At 40.0% G+C, this 16,585-nt stretch overlaps 1 protein-coding gene across 1 annotated transcript; it reads right to left on the reverse strand.

Moving 5' to 3' along the window:
* Window positions 1-2,105: 2,105 nt before the first annotated feature.
* On the reverse strand, window positions 2,106-12,333 carry LOC140945803 (uncharacterized). The gene is made up of 7 exons (XM_073394852.1): window positions 11,919-12,333; window positions 10,745-10,954; window positions 7,663-7,929; window positions 4,856-5,056; window positions 4,273-4,443; window positions 3,517-3,768; window positions 2,106-2,607 (listed from the first exon to the last, which is right to left on the reverse strand). Exons 1-7 carry the CDS (start codon window positions 12,187-12,189, stop codon window positions 2,372-2,374), a joined length of 1,608 nt encoding a protein of 535 aa, XP_073250953.1. The 5' UTR covers window positions 12,190-12,333; the 3' UTR covers window positions 2,106-2,371.
* Window positions 12,334-16,585: the final 4,252 nt, after the last annotated feature.

The following is a 16,585-nucleotide window of genomic DNA, read 5'->3' on the forward strand; positions in this document are numbered from 1 at the left end:
TGAATTCGAATTTGCTCCACAAACACACAACGAGATGGAATTATCTCAGTTTCCATCACTAGCATTTTATGGGCAACTCTCCCCTCAAGCTTCACGAGGTTCTGGGAAACAAGTATTTCTAGTTTTTATAAATGGAAACGCGTAGAAAGAGAACTTCTAGGTTTGCGACCACGTGACGAGGCAGCTATGCTAGGGGTCAATAACGGAAAAAATCGAAAATTTACATGAAAAGGAGTTTAGTACCCAGCGGAGAAAAATGCTCTTGTTCTTGACAACCAACATGGCCGCCGTGACGTCACCTGCAAACCAGCAATTCATAAATGCGGGATAAACTCCTTGTCAAAGAGGAAAGCTACTGAAAACCACATTGTAGAAGGTAAAACAAGTCAATTTGCAGACCAAATTATCCCAATACGTCTATAAAACTATAACGTACTTCCGCATGGAAATTAGGCCCCGTTTATACAGTGGAACCTCGATATAACGAACATCTATCTAACGAAGTCCTCGGAATAACAAGTGCCTTTTCTTTACCCCAGTAATAGTAAAATATATGAAACAGAACCTTGATATAACTACTTAACCTCGGTATAATGAACAAATTTTGCCAGCCCCTTAATATCGAGGTTCCACTGAACGGAGAAAAATTGTCCCGGAAAGAGGGTCAACCTCCTAGCCTAGTCAACTTTAATTCATAGCGTGCGTTTAGAGCGGTTTTCACTTGACTGTCGTAAAACCAAAACCAAAGTAAATACACTAGCCAATCAAAGGGCGTAGTAAAACCAAAACCAAAACCAAAACCAATCCCTTTCGACAGTCAAGTGAAAACCGCTCTATATGAGAAAAAAAAGTTGACCCATTTGCCCGAGCTAAGAGCTGCCAACAGCATTCAGAGCATTCGCGCATGCTGATTGTCTCGCTTTGACCGGGTTGACCAAACTGAGCGTGCCAAAGTGTTAATTATAAGGAGAAAACTTGGTCCGGCTAGGAGGGTGATCCTACCATCGCAAAAAGGCGGGTGATCACTCTTCTAGTTGAGCCAACTTTTTGTTTGTCATGTAAAAGGCAAAATTTTGTAACAAAATGGCTCCTAAAAACTTTACTATTTTGAGCTCATAAGTAGTAGTTCATAAGTTGTCATATTTGATTTTGATCTTACAGGAGCCGCTGATACAGGTGACTTAACATTAGCATGCCAGTTTGGTTTTATGATGGATGTTCTAGATATCAGGTTAAACGGTACTGAGTTAAATGATGGGGAAGCGGAAGAAATCAAACAGCAGTGCGCCATGAAAACAGTTCAAGGAGCAGTTGTGGCAACAAAAGGAAACAAAGACCCCAAAATACCCGTAGTTTGCACTGTCGCGAGGCAGGGTAGAATTGGAAATCTCAAGGCTACATACCAATGCTTGCGTGCACCACAAAAAAGCTTTCCGCGATCATGAAAGAACAAACGACTCACGCAAAGGACCAGTGGGATCGAAGAAGAGACAAGGACTCAATAAAAGTATTATACCGGGAAGTTCCCGAGAGGTTAAACCAACATAGAGCGATCGCGAACAAATTAATAATAAATACATACACAGATGCGATTAAGAAGGTTCTTATCTCGTTTTAGAGTCATATCGCCTTTTTTCCTATCCCTTTCCCCCTTTCGTCAAAAGGGAAATTCATTTCTTTTGTTTGTTTGTTTTCGTTTCCCTTGCTCTTGTTTGGTTCTCTCTTTTTATTTTCTCTACTGATATTAGCATAGTTAGTAGAGGAGAGTGGTTATCAATGGTGCCAAATATCAAAGTTAACAATAACAGTGCTGCAGTTTAAATTGGGGGCTACCGGAGGGTGCAGAATTCATTGTTTTTTGTTCACAAATTGCGACGGAATAAATTTATCATGTGACATTTTAATTGTTAAGTAACATTAAAATCATAGGAATGCTATAGAACGTTGTGCACCTTCAAGTCCACAAAAACACATAACAAATTAAAGTATTCTGAGAGGCTTCAAACCCTAATAAATTAACCATTCCACTCACTCTATTAACTATGGTTTGGGTTAGTTCTATTTGCTTATATCACTGAGAGGTTTCAAAAAATAAGAAGCTATCCCTGATTTGTTAGTTGGTTTAATTTCTTAGTCAAAAAAGCCAATACATAACAACAAGTGTGACGAAATTAAAATGCAACATATGTCGCAGAAAATAAGCCAATATACATGATCAAGATAGAATGTCTATGCCTATTTGTTTCTTAAGCTGAATCTCGACGAAATCTAGGATTTAACACTTCAGAGCAAAAAATAACCATTATGCGTGATCAAGAAAGAATTCTTAGCGTGCCTATTGCAAAACGGAATTTCAAAAAACTATCTGACATTAAGGAAGTTTGATGATGACGTAACCAGATCCAGCATTGGCTCCAGCCTGGTTAGACTGCTCCTGGCCATTGTTGAACGATCCGCCTCCACCCCCACAGGAGTTCGATCGGCTGCCACTAGCCCCTCCAGAATAACCACCACCTCCTCCACCACCCCCTCCAGCTCCGTTAGGCCCGCCACCACCTCCAAATCCACCTTCTACGTCATTCTGGTTCGAACGACCTCCGACACCGCCTGAAAAGTAATTCATCAAAGATTTAGGAAATTGATTGAAAAACTCGGTAACTAACGCTATGTTCACACTACAGCCGATGGCTTTTCGTGCTGGCACGAAAAGTTATTCGGTATACGATGAACAAAGGCGGCACAGAACTGGAACAAGTTGTTTACACATCGAATATCGTGCCGGAGCAGTTGGCCGGGAGGAGTTGGTTAACTCAATCCCAGTCCTCACTCCTGAATATTTACTTCCGTCTAAGTGGATTCCAGTCCTCGCTCCTACTTATTCACTTCCGTCCAAATACCTGTTGACACTGTACCAAAGTATGCACAGAACCTATCCGATAAATGACACTCCATTCTCAAAATTGGCGCGTGGCAGCTTCGCTCCGTTACAGAAATCGCGCCAAAAACACCGTTCTTATGTGTGAACAGAAGCCCTATCCGTAATGGTTTTCGTGCCGGCGCAAGGGCTATTCGGTGAAGTGCGAACATAGCCTAAAGAGTGGAACACAGACGGAATGGTAATAATTGTAATTGGCTGCGGGATCAGAACCCAGAAATGTTTATTTGACCTATGGTTAAGGGACATTTTCCTGTCCTGCCCTTCCTTTGACTTTAACGCCGTCTCAACCCCTCTCGCGCACACAATTAGCCGTTTCGACTGATTACAAGCACCTTTTCAGCATGCCCGACGCCGATTACATCATGGATTTGTTGCTTCTGAAAATACTCACTATGGGGATGTTAAGAAAAAGGAGCGGCGCTCAGGCGAAGGAATTATTTTCGATGTTGTATCATAATAATTGCATGAGCCTGAACTGTTCCCCCTAACTCTCCCCCTATATATTTTGAATGTTAGCTCAAAGCCCTCTCTAAGGAGAGTAGAAGTAATATTAACCTTTCATAAAGTAATCAAGTTACCTTTATAAAATGATTTGCCCCCTTCTCCTCCAGTGCCTCTCGCGCCACCAAAATTCTGATTTGAACGTCCATTAGTCTCAAATCCACCACCCCCTCCTCCTGAGTAGTTATTATCGCCTTCCTCAGCTCCTCTGCCTCCCGACCCTCCCTGAAACTGGGACCCTCCGTACCCTCCGTTTCCATTATTGCTTGAGGATCCGTGGCATCGCGGACTATCGCCCTTCATTTTGTCAACACCACCACCTCCACCACCTGCAATAGAACAAAACAGTTCGATCTCACCCACTAAACCACAATCTGGGACGAAACAGATGGAAAATTTAGACCTCACCCCAAATGAAAGATAGAAGAAAGGCGTATTTTGGCCTCCGCGCAGCTTTATCCTTGATTTTGGGGAGGAGGGGATGGGAGGTTTCCTGTTTCATTTTATCCTGCCCAAGACTGTAGTTCGATATCCGAGAAACATCGTTTCCGTATGTCGAGTCCATTTTTTAAATAACTTGGAAAGTTCAGACCCCCTGCCCCGGTTTTCAAGTTGTTTTTTCCCCTTCGATAGTTTTTTTTTCGACTTCCTCTGCGTTAGTCATCTTCAGAGTCAAAGTTAGAGACCCCCCTCCTCCCCCCCATCTCCACCCCTCAACCGTGGAGGGTGGAGACGGTTGACATTTTAGACAAAGTAAAAGTAAGTTATATCCCTTCAGCGGATAACGAGTTAAATCTTTTTAAGCGAAATAAAAATCACTGTGAAGTACTCACCAATCAACAGGGGGGTGTTGTCATCTGTAACAACGAATGTTCCACCCCCTCCCCCTGCTCCACCTGACGCAGTGTTCACCCCTCCTTCCTGACCAACAAGAATCTTTAGGACATCCCCTCGCTTGAGATGGAAGTTGCCCTTCACACGAGCACCTTTACCCCGTTTGCTTGCTGATAACAAAGACATTATGGAATTACAAGAGTATTTTACGTATCACTTGCTGTGTTCACATAAGTTACGCCTGAGCTACGACATGGCTTCTACAACTGTCAACATCTTCAAATGTTGTCCCAAATGTGTCAAGTTTGTCGATTTGTAATCCATTGTAACATAATCTTCTTCATCCTAAACCGCCCTTAATAAGCAAAAGATTATGGTTACCTTTCGGCGTTCTTCTATTTAATCAAACGAAGTTTCATTTTATTTCAAGATAGTTAAAATACCGAGAGTTCCTTTAAGAGAAATTTCACTGTCCACATAGGCTCCTATCTTTCCTAAAAGTTGGTTGTTCGTTATCCTTAGTACGAATACAGAAGTCTACCATCGCATGTATCACTTTTTGTGATAAATATCTTTACTTACACGACGTGAATTTGTCATATCCGCCTGCCGCCCCTGATGCCTCGATTGTGTACGTTCCAGTGGCAGGGACCTTCCACATTTGAACTCCCTTGTGCACTGTAACTTGTCCCTCATGATCCTGCCCCTGATAATGCATCCCTACTGAAGAAGGTCCCATGCGCCCTGTGGCCCCAAGTGTGGTAAACTTCGCCATATTGAAAACTAGAGGGAAAAAGTCACATCCAAATTAAGGTGACCTTACCTCACAAGCAAATTTTGCCATAGCCTGCGTAGCAAGCGTTTCCAATCGAGTTATTGCGCGAAAGTTAGAGCGGAAGCAAAAAAAAGGTTGAAGGGGGAGGGGGAGGGGGAGGGGAGGGGTTCCTTCTTTCCCCTCCCCCTCCCCCATCATTCATTTTTTTTGCTCTTGCCCCAGCTTTCTAGACGAACCTCGCGAGGAAACGCTTGCTACGCAGGCTAATTTTGCCAAAAAGGCGAGTTTGCTTGTTTTCTCACATCATTTCAACTACATTTGTTTAGAAATTTCTCTTTGTGAAACGTTTAATCATTTAGGCTAGCAATATAAAGTCGAACGAAAACTGACCTAAATTGGAATTAAACAACACTTTTTTTTGTTGATTTTTTTTTCTTTTTTAAAAATTTCGCTTCAATTCTTTTTAAAAAGCGATACCTAGAATATCCCTGCAGGATTTATCCTTTTTTTAAATTTTATGGTGGATGCTGATTATGCATGAAGAATTCATTAAACTTGTCGATTATGGGAAAATAATAGAGACCTTAAAACCTGGTTCTCATATGCCGCCAATGCACCTGAGGCATGGCCGCCGGTACTGCCTGGGATACCGTTCCGATATGAGAACAGAAGTGGCCGGCAACATTGCTCATCCCAGTCTTGATACACCCCGGAAAGCCTTATTGTACGTTTTTGAGCAGAAAAGATAGGACGTTTATCTTTATTGAAAGAGGCTATACGTGGCCCTCTCCCTATCCCAGAAAAGATAAAACTTCTGACATTTGATGAAACTTGTTTCCGCCATTACATTTTCATTTTCGACTTTTTCCCGCCAAAATGACCCTGATTCAGCCGCGCGCACTACTTTTAAGAAAGTAGTGTGAAAATGTTGTTCTCGTAGTCGTCCTCGTCTTAGAATCTAAAGGTCTTTATAGAGGAGCACCATGGGTAAGAAAATGTGGTAATCTACCCATCCAAGAAATTTTGGTAATCACTTGACCGTACGTCCACCTGTCCGCCCAAACCACAGGCATACCAATGTAAAATCAACAGGTATTGCAACCTAAATGCAACTCAAGGTTCTATTTGGAAGGAAATCGCATGGCCGCCCACAGGCGCCCAAACTGGGTGCATAAATTATCACGAGTTTCGATATTGTTTTGCATATTAAGAACGATTTAAAGACTTTGTATGAGAAGTTCAATATAGTCGTTAAAACGTAGAAATATAGGCATGAATATAGAAATAAATTGTACTTACGTGAACTTGGGTCTGTTATTGTTTTTTCTGTGTAACCTGGGCTCAATTCATGGCCATTTTATACGGTTTTGCGGCCCGTTGTTTGTGTAACCTGTTGCGTGGTGAACCCGAACATCTTAAATACGCTAATCCAATTGGATAATTCCAAACACCGCTCACGCGCAATCTGTAGACTATCTGAGGGTAGGAAGATCCATGTTTTGTCATGCAGCATTGACTACCCGGTTCCCCTGAGTCCATATTCGCGTTCACCACGCAACACGTAGTCATCGAGTTTCCTGAGTGCACGTCAGATTGCCCAGAACTAATCTCCCACATCGCAATACCCATGACTAGGGGAAGAGATAAGAAACCGACCATGCCTAAAGGATTTGGCGCTCCCATAGCGAATCAGTGCGCGGTTCTTTGATGTGGGAGATATTTGTGAGTTGCGACTGCACACAGTCACCTGCCTTGCTTCGCTTTATGTAGGAAAATAACACCGAACAAACAACGAGCTACAAAACCGTATAAAATGGCCATGAATTGAGTGCTCAGGTTACACAGAAAAAGCAACAACTGACCCAAGTTCACGTAAGTTCAGTTTATTTCTATATTATATTTCTACGTTTTAACAGCTATATTTAATTTCTCGTGCAAAGTCTTTAAATCGTTCATAATATGCAAAACGGTATCGAAACTCGCGGTAATTTATGCACCGAGCTTGGGCTGCCTGTGGGCTGCCCGGACTTTTAGAGAGAAAAAACAACAACAAAGTCGTGTCTTTTTCGACGTTATTTTTTATGTTTACACTCACGTGGATAACAGAGAAAGAGCTAGAGCGAGTGATTAAAAACGAAGGAGATGAATTTCGGTGGAAGATAAACATGAAAATTTCATAGCGGTGGTGAGAAAAAGAGAAATGATAGCGGCCAGCAAGGTGAAAATGAGCGGCAATGACAAAATACAAGCGAACATGAACACAGGAAACAAAATCTTTGGTAAGCATATACGACAATTCCTCCATAAAAATAAAAAGGGCACTGTAGTCGTTTAAAACAACGGCAAAGAAAGACAAAAAAGCCACGTGCAAATTGTTTTGCTAATTAGAAAAATTAAAAAGTGTGCTGCACGTGCAAATTTGTCTTGTTTTGTTTTTTGTTTTTTGTTTTTTTGCTGATCTTGATGCCATTTTCATTGCCGTACCCGTTTAGCATTACACGATTTAATTTTTGTTGTTGTTTATAATTATTATTAACCAGAGCTTCGCTTTTAGCACTGGCTAAATCTACATATTATGCTTAACGAATAACATTACATTGCAAGTAAAGCTTACCACTGTAGCGCTTATTGACGTTGTGATCAGGATTATAAACGACCCATTGTGTGACAAAGTTTCTGAAGTATTTCTCGCACGATGCCTCGACATACATCAAAGCAGGAAGGCGGTCTGGCTTATCCTCCTCTGTGGAGATATGGACAGAGCCGATAAACACTGGGTAAGGAAATTCGTATCCAATCCACTGCATGCCGGGAAGAGATGCTCCATTTGAGATCCAGATACTTTCCGGGTTGTTATCAAATGCCATGCTGGGTGGATAACCTACGTTGCAAAAAATAAGGACGAGTGATATTTAACAAAAATTAGCCCTCAAATTTCACGTAAAAAGTACCAGGCGAATGGCGTGAGGTGTCACGATGTAATTTTCGTATTTATAACGTACATCTATTGGTCAAAACTAAATCTTTTTCCTTTTTTTATTTGTTTGACTTACTTTTAGTTTATATATGGATTGCCGTCCTTAAGGTGATGTTACACGGGACAATTCGCAACTAACATTTTTAGCGCAAAACAGCGTTGCAATGTTAGAACAATGTTGTAACCATTCCAAACAATGTTGCAACGCTGTGTTGCGCTAAAAATCTTAGTTGCGAATTGTCCCGTGTAACATTACCTTTAAATGTAACAAAGTTTAAAAACAAATTTTGTACTTTCAGTATAAACCGAATGCGAGAACAGTTAAACAATGAGAACTGAAGAAAAATCAATTACTGTACCATTTAAAAAACAATAATTACATTTTTATACGATTTTCTGAAAGCGAGCCGAGCGAAATTTGCAGCCATTTGCAGAAAGTGAAGAGGGGCTAAAGGCGACCGATGAGCTCGAACTAAAAATCACGCAAGCAAATGAAAAGTAAAAACGAGAAAAAGAAAGAGCAAGGAGGAAGAAAGGAGGAGAATATGAGGAAAAAATGGTTAAATGCACTCTTAGTTTTTATATCGTGTTGGCTACAATATAAATAGTACAGTTTTTTGGCCGAAAAAAATGCTTTACGGAAGTGGTCTATTTGCTATATTGACTGCAAGGCTAATATGGCAAAATGATCACAGAAAAAAAATTGAATCATGCAAGTAGGAAAATGAGAACAAACATGGAAATCTTTGTCACTCAGTTAAATTTTCAAGTGCATGTTTGAACGCCTTTCGGGCAATTTTTAGTGAGATTTTTTGCTACAAATTTTGAATCAATTTTACCCTAATTTGTATCCCGGTATTGTAACGGCTGCGCACTTATTATAACCGGCAATTAATTAGAAAATCACTGTAAATGCTTATAAATGTCGTAGTAAAAAGTACAGGGTCTTTAAAACAGGAAAATCGCGAGTAGTTAATCCTGTCCAATTAACCAATCGGTGGAAAACAAGAGACTATAAAGGGTACAGAGAGGGCATCCCCCATATACACCCTATTCCACAGGTAATTCGTCTCGGGTTATTTTTAACACCACAGATCTCAAGGGGGATTAGACAACAGCCAATCACATAGCGCGAATGTGTTCCGCGTGGATGACCCACGCTGAGAGCCACGCGTCCTTCACGAAATGACGCAGAACAAAATGGGGGAAGACGCGGAGAGCGATTTTGCTATTCCTCTTGTCGACGAAAACGACTACAGCGAGATTTCTGCGAAAGCTGTGTCAGCGAAACCGAAATTAAAAAAGAATCGCCCTTCCTCTCTTGTATAGAGCTAACAGTAGAGCAGGGAAATCCTTAACACACTGAATATTCTCTCAGGATCATTTATAAATTACAGTTTGAAGAGAGCAATTTCTGGTTTGATGTTTATTTTTTTCAGTCTTTATAGCGATTATTCCCACCCACTTACTTGGTGAATTGTAGGCGAACCCTCCTAAAGATGAATTCCAAGGGACCATATTCAAGCTCAGAAAGAGAAATAAAATTTCGTCGTTGCTTATTTACGTCCTCCATAAAACGCGAAATTAGGCATTTTCACGTCGTAGTCGTGCAAAAACGGGAACGAAATGAACAAAAAAGTGTGTTGCACGTGCGAAGTTGTTGTTTGCTAATTAAACCTATTGTTTTTTTGACGTTCTAGTGGTCGTCCGCGTCGTTGGATCTTAAACTCCCTAAATTGTACAAACGACCGGTTTCAATAGACCGGCGAAATTTCTCATTTTATTAAAGCACTGAGGTTACGACAACTTCGAGTTAAACTGATTTCACGGGTTGTCAAAGAGTCCAGCGATTCCTTTTTCCCAGGTGAGCGCCGACTCATTTCGCTTCAATATCTAGGAATGCTCTCGATCTTTTTACGCTTTCATTGCCTCTCGCCCGACATGTTTTGCACGGTGTCTGCCTCGCGCGAGGTAACTTTATCCCGATTCTAAAAATAACTCGAGACGAATTACCTATGGAATAGGGTGTATATGGGGGATGTCCTCTCTGTCGACGGTTGACGTTGCTTTGATACAAACCTCTTCCTTTTTCTTATGGAAATTTTGCTGAAGAAATAATGGTTAGCATAACAACAACATGATGTAATATATCAAACATGAGATGCAGTGTTTCATTTACATAATAAAGCAGGAGGGGTTGTATTAAACCAAGAGTCAACTCCAGCCTCGTTTGCACTTGTAACTGTAAAATGGTCACCTAGAATTTTCGGGAGCCTTTTTTCCGGCTGAAGTTTTCGAAAAGGTAAGTTTTGATCCCTATAATTTTCGGATCACTAGACTTTCAGTCAGGAAATCCGAACAGATAAAAAATTTTTAGGTGATAAAAATATGCCTATATCTACCGTTTAAATACTAAAATACCTTCAGCAATGCTGTGTTTAAGTGATTTTCAACTATATTCTCGTTGGGTGCCCCTGAGTACACAGTTAAGTGACTAGAATACAAGTAGACTACGAGTAGTCCCCCATTTTTCCTCAGGGATAGTAGAGCGAGCGAAAAGCAAGCGCACGTGAAAATCACCCCACGCGAGAGGCGTGTCGCCTTTTCTCGCGTGGGGTGATTTTCACGCGCACTCGCGTTTCGCTCGCTCTACTATCCCTGAGGAAAAATGGCGGACTACTCGTAGTCTAGAATACAAGCTGATCAAATCATGACTCACCAGGTCCAAAGTAGCTGCTAGCGTAGCCCCGCTTCGGATCAACGTTGAGAGGCTTGTTGGAGGTTGCAGTATCGTAAAATTTGATACCTGAAATGACCCACAAGAACGGAACATCCACGGCATTGCGGATTCTCCAATACGGATAACTGCCATTTGTATAAGGACACTTATCTTGGCAGAAACCGGTGTCGGAATCACACTCGTGTTTACCTGTTAGTTACAGAGAAATATAAACCGATGTCAACCATCGTTTTTATTCTTCTGTTGTGACTAATTAATAATAGGATAAATATTGGATAAGACCATTTTCCCGAGCAAAAACCTATAGTATTGGTTAGAGTGCATGCTATAATTATCTGTAACTTAAAAAATTCAAGTTCCGAACTAATCAAAGTTCAAAATGTTATAAAGGCAGTTTTTATTCTCAAGATACCACCGTAAGCACCATTTTCGACGTTATTGACTATAAAACATCTTTTCATTCTCAAGAAAACTGGCAAGACATAAAAGATCAATAAATTTACTTTAATGAAGACATATGAGCGGCTTATAGTAAATCATTGCCAGTTACTTGAAGAAACAGGGCCCGGAAAGATAAACGATTTCCGAAAACCTCATAAAAATTGGAAAAGGTAAAAAAGATACCAATGTCCTAATTGCGACAGAATTCTTTCGGATTAAAATGTCATCCAAAGTTTTAATCGTTGGAAAATTTGCTAATCCGAAGATTTCCATTCTAGTCAAAAAACAACTATTTTTCTCCGATCTCTGTCGGTTTTTGCGTGATTATCTTCGCTTTTTCTGCTTGCTTTACGCGGTCATCTCGCAAGACCTGTTGAAATCGATAATTCAAACGCACAGTTTTACCTTTTGTTTACAGTGGAACGTAACAGGTGAAAATGACGTGGAATCCAGAGGAAGTTTGTGTCGCAAAGCTTCTTCAAGACATAAAACTAAGCTTTGCTAAATAGTTTGCGCAGATCACATTTCCCAAAAAAATATCGTAACGTGTTACTTAAACATTGCAAATTAATATCTTTTTTCTTTTTTCCGAACTCCAATATAAGGTTCATTTGCAAGTCAGCGCTATGACTGTGTCCAGCGGCTAAGACCTGATTGAAGAATAAAATCCAAATCGAACATAAAAAAAATCAAAACTGCGGACTATACTTACCTTCAGTGTATTGCTTGCAGATTGCCACTCGTTTGTCTCTGTATTTTTTATCTGTGTGCCATTCCCAGCTTGCGCAGTAACCCGGTTTGAAAGGTCTATTCCACGGCGGTATCACAAGATGCGAGTAAATTTGAGGGTTCTTTTCAAAACCAAATTGGCTCCCTTTGTGGAAGCGAACAGTTCCATCGTTACTAGAACCGCCTAGCCAGAACGCACCAGAAAAACCTAAACTGGAAATTAAAATAAACGCTAACACGAGACGTGAGTCCATCTCAGCTGAACAGAGTCGGCGAACTGCAGAGTTTCAACGTCGTCAATGTTTTTGCACCGAGATCCAGTGCCACGCTGGACGAGACCAAGTTTAACGTTGATAGGCTGAATTTTGCTAACGTGTAAGATTACTGCATTATTAGTTCTGAATTTTAAAGAATTTTTTTTACTTTTTGAATTTTAAAAGCGCTTTGCTGGCGCATTGCTTTCGGGACGGTTTTGTTGCCAAGGAACACCCTGAGCCGGTGTTACTAAGAGGAACTGGTCAGCGGATTTCCGCAAAGCTTTCCAAGCACGTGGCGAAATTTAAACTTAGAATAAAATATGCTTTTAAAAGCTATAAAAATAAGACAGCAAGTCGACTTCTAAGTGAAGTTTAGCATTAAATCTTTCACTTACAAGTTTTTCAAGTTATCAATCTACAGATGATAGGGAAGTTACTCAATCATTAAAGGATTGAAAAATTCGAAGAAAGTCGTATTTTATTATTTTTGTAAACAAAACGAAAAATTAAAACATAAAAGCAAAAATACTGCCGAAAAGAACAATTTAAATAGAAAAGCGTTGTCAAACACCAAAGAATTTCACCCGCCGGCGACCCCGACTCAAAGGAACAAGGATATTACAACGTGAGAAGTTAATGTCGACCGACATGATCTAGACCAGAAAAACTAAGTTACACTAATTGTTGAAATCTATATTATAATCTAACCGAAAGAAACCCTGCTTTTCTTGTAATTTGTAATTTCATAAGCCGAGAAAGGTAAACCGAAAAATACAACATCTCGTCGGTAGTGACAGCCGTCATAGCTGTATATCCATTATTAGAATTCTAATCTTTGCTGATGTCTTTTTTAAAATTTGTTACTTAATAAGAAGGAATTATGATAACCGGAACAGTCGCTGTTACCGAAAGTCGAGGGTTGGCAGAGGATTGAATTGTCCACGTGTAGGCTGCATACAGGGGCACCCAACGACAATTTTCGGAAAAATATCTGTTCGGAAGACGATTTGAGATCTAGAATTTTCGGAACATTTGTTGTAAAATTTCTTGCTTGCCTGCCTCTCCTAAGATTTTCGAACATCTAAGAAATGGTAAAATTGCCCATTTTCAACGGATTTTTACCCTAAAAAGGTCACCTAGAATTTTCGGGAGCCTTTTTTCTGGCTGAAATTTTCGAACAGGTAAGTTTTGATCCCTATAATTTTCGGATCACTAGACTTTTAGCTAGGAAATCCGAACAGATGAAAAATTTATAGGGGATAAAAATATGCCCATATCCACCGTTTAAATACTAAAATACGTTTAACAATGCTATGTTTAAGTGGTTTTGAACTATATTCTCGTTGGGTGCCCCTGTGCATACTCCGGCTTGTGTTACTAAACGGGGTCCTAATGAATTCAGTAAATAAATATCAAACTCGAATTTAATAAGAAGGAATTATGATCACCGGAACAGTCGCTGTTACCGAAAGTCGAGGGTTGGCAGAGGATTGAATTGTCCACGTGTAGGCTGTATACTCCGGCTTTTGTTACTAAACGGGGCCCAAATTAATTCAGCAAAATAAATATCAAACTCGAATTTAACAGTACTAACAAAACTGGCTCAAAAGTAATAATGCGTTTAAGTTTATTAAACGCTTAACTACCAGTTCACCTCAAGGCATTTTAGCAATTTTGTAATGCTTTGAACGATAAACATGGAAAAACCTTTGCACATCCAAACTCTTTTGACAAGTATATGCATTGTTTAAAATATGTTAATTTCACACAGCCATAATAGAATCTTTTGTACTTAAGCGATGTCAGATGCTTAATTAAGTACCCAGGGCACTTAAGAAACTTACGTTCGTCTTTAAGAACAAAGATTTTAAATAAACAGAACCAAATGGTTCCTATATCATTCTTCGGTAGTGTAATGCGATCGCCGCATAAGGACTGACTAGCTATAGGGAAATTTTTATAACATCTATTGCTTCTGGGCGTCAGTCACAAAAAGAGCAAACTTTTAAATTAATTCCCTATGGACCATTTGAGGCTGGATCGTGACTGAATTGGCAGGGTTCTATCTAAGATTTATCGTTTGGGGAAGAAGTCCTGAGTGGCAGAAGGCCACGTGCTTCCTAGGGGGGTCTGGCGGCGTGCCCCCCAGAAAATTTTTTGAAATAAATATGCGCGAAGATGCAATCTGATGCATTTTGAGACAACTTTGAGAAATGTCACAGTGTGTACACTGACTTCGTCACGTCTAGATGATTTTCCGATATAGTTACTTATAAACTGTAGTGATAACATTTTGGCCTTTTTCTTGGGGGGGGGGGGACCATCTACCGATAGAACCATGATTGGTGTCGCGTTCAATTGCGCCACCAGGGACTGTACAGGGTTTGAGGTGCGAATTTTGACCAAGCCTCTTATCAGCCGTGTAATGACGGAAATAGCGCTGGATTCTTTTAAACACTCCTATGGAGCAATTCGACACATCTCTCGACCCAATTCTTTAATTGGGCAGAAAGGGCAGTTGCAAGCTTTTTGACATAAACTTCAACATACCGCGCATAAACTGGGCACTAACTACGTTTCCGGAAACTGCGCTTTCCATTTCCGGTGGACGCGGTTTCAGTTGTTATGGAAACATTAAACTCTTCTAGTGATCTCTAGTTGTGTGAAGCATTGCGGCGTTGTTCATCGATGCGTGTAATAATAATTTAGCAGGTTTTAGTGGGTACCTGCCCATGTTTTTAACCATAAAGTAAACAGCTACCTTGTTGAACTGTTTGTTTATATTCGAAGATCAACAGATCAAGAGACCATTACCATGGCAACAAGAAAAACATTGGCTGAAAATTGTTTTCGTTAGGCAAAACAATATTTCATGTTATGATGACAAGCCTAAGCTAAGTACAACTCATATAAAAGGCTATTTACAATGGATCGAAATATTAAAATTCGCGTACCAACTTTTTTTTCAAGTTGAATGTCGATTGCCTTCCAACAAATTCTGAAACCAATGATATCGTTAATTTTCATTTCCTAAACCGTCGTTATATCTAGTTTCATAAGTCCATACGGCTAACGCTCAAAGTTGTTTTCATTATGTTTTACGATGATCTTTCATTGTTGTCTCGACCTTCATAGCAACCTGGTTCCTCCTCTTAAACCAAAGTCGCTGAATAGCATTGACCTCATTAGAATGCTCAGTGGGTCTGTGTTCGAGTGAGTAACCCGGGCTTAATTCCTTAGGGTAATTCAAGAGAGGAAGTTACAAGCTTGGAGGATTTCTATGACAAAATATCGATCATACTTCATAAATCTCCAGTTTAGCACAGAAGAATATGAGAATCTTTAACATATTTTGACACGTTTTCAAAGAAAGTTCTCAACTCTTAGTATGCACCGCTGATCTTTAATTAAGGGAACAACAAGATTATCACTGTTACTTTATTTAAAGCCACTATGAAGTGGGTGCGCATATGGGAGATTTTCTTTGGGTCGACTTAAATCTTCTCACTTGACACAATTATGCTTTTAATTCTCTTAATTGCGCTTGCGTCCACAGAAAAAATCTCAGCACAAATCAAAGAAAAACAATGTAGAAATGATAGTTTGCAATCTGTCTTTAGGGCCAGATTTATGTGGCAGTTAGGGGTCCACGAAAAAATGCTCAGGTTATGAACTGCATTGTCCTGTGTCATGCGCAGACACTCATCGTGGAAATCAAAGCGAAATCCAGGAGGATAAAATATTGTATTTTAAGGATTTCATGAAGGTACAACAAATTGGATATCTTTTGAAAGTCGCTATACAGAGTACGAAATACGATCTTGGCCGCGCATTTTTTTCGCATTTGACTAAGACCACAATAGATCCGGAAGGACTCGAAGAAATAAACCAATTATTATGAATAAAAACAACTTTAGGGAAGTGTTATTGTGAAATAGCCGCGAAGTGATTTTAATGGTTTTTAGTCTGGTTATTTCTTCGGAGGTAACATTCCTTAGTATTGTTCGTCTGTCTGAATGAATGTAGTTGAATTCAAATTCAAAACAAGTCACATCACATGTAAAGAATGTGTTGTCAATCTTTCGCTCTCTATGCATGCTTGAATCTTACTGCATGGCTAACTTACTCAACCAAATGGAAGAGTTAACCCGAAGCATCAAACTGAAAAATTGAAGGAAGCATTTGCAGTAAATATGTTTTAAATAGTGATATGTGACTTGTTTTTCTTCCTTTTCACGCCTTTCATCCGTCTTTCTTGGGTTATTTAAGTGCTAGCGTTTAAAATCGATTTAAAAAAAAAGCGCGCGAACCACCAGATAACAAGTTAAGTTTAGCGGCACACGAAATTGGCCAATCAGAAGTCTTCTGGAACAATCGCTTTTGTTCTATTGTT

The sequence above is a fragment of the Porites lutea genome, chromosome 8 (assembly GCF_958299795.1).
Source record: "Porites lutea chromosome 8, jaPorLute2.1, whole genome shotgun sequence".
In the NCBI taxonomy this organism is placed as follows: Eukaryota; Metazoa; Cnidaria; class Anthozoa; order Scleractinia; family Poritidae; genus Porites; species Porites lutea.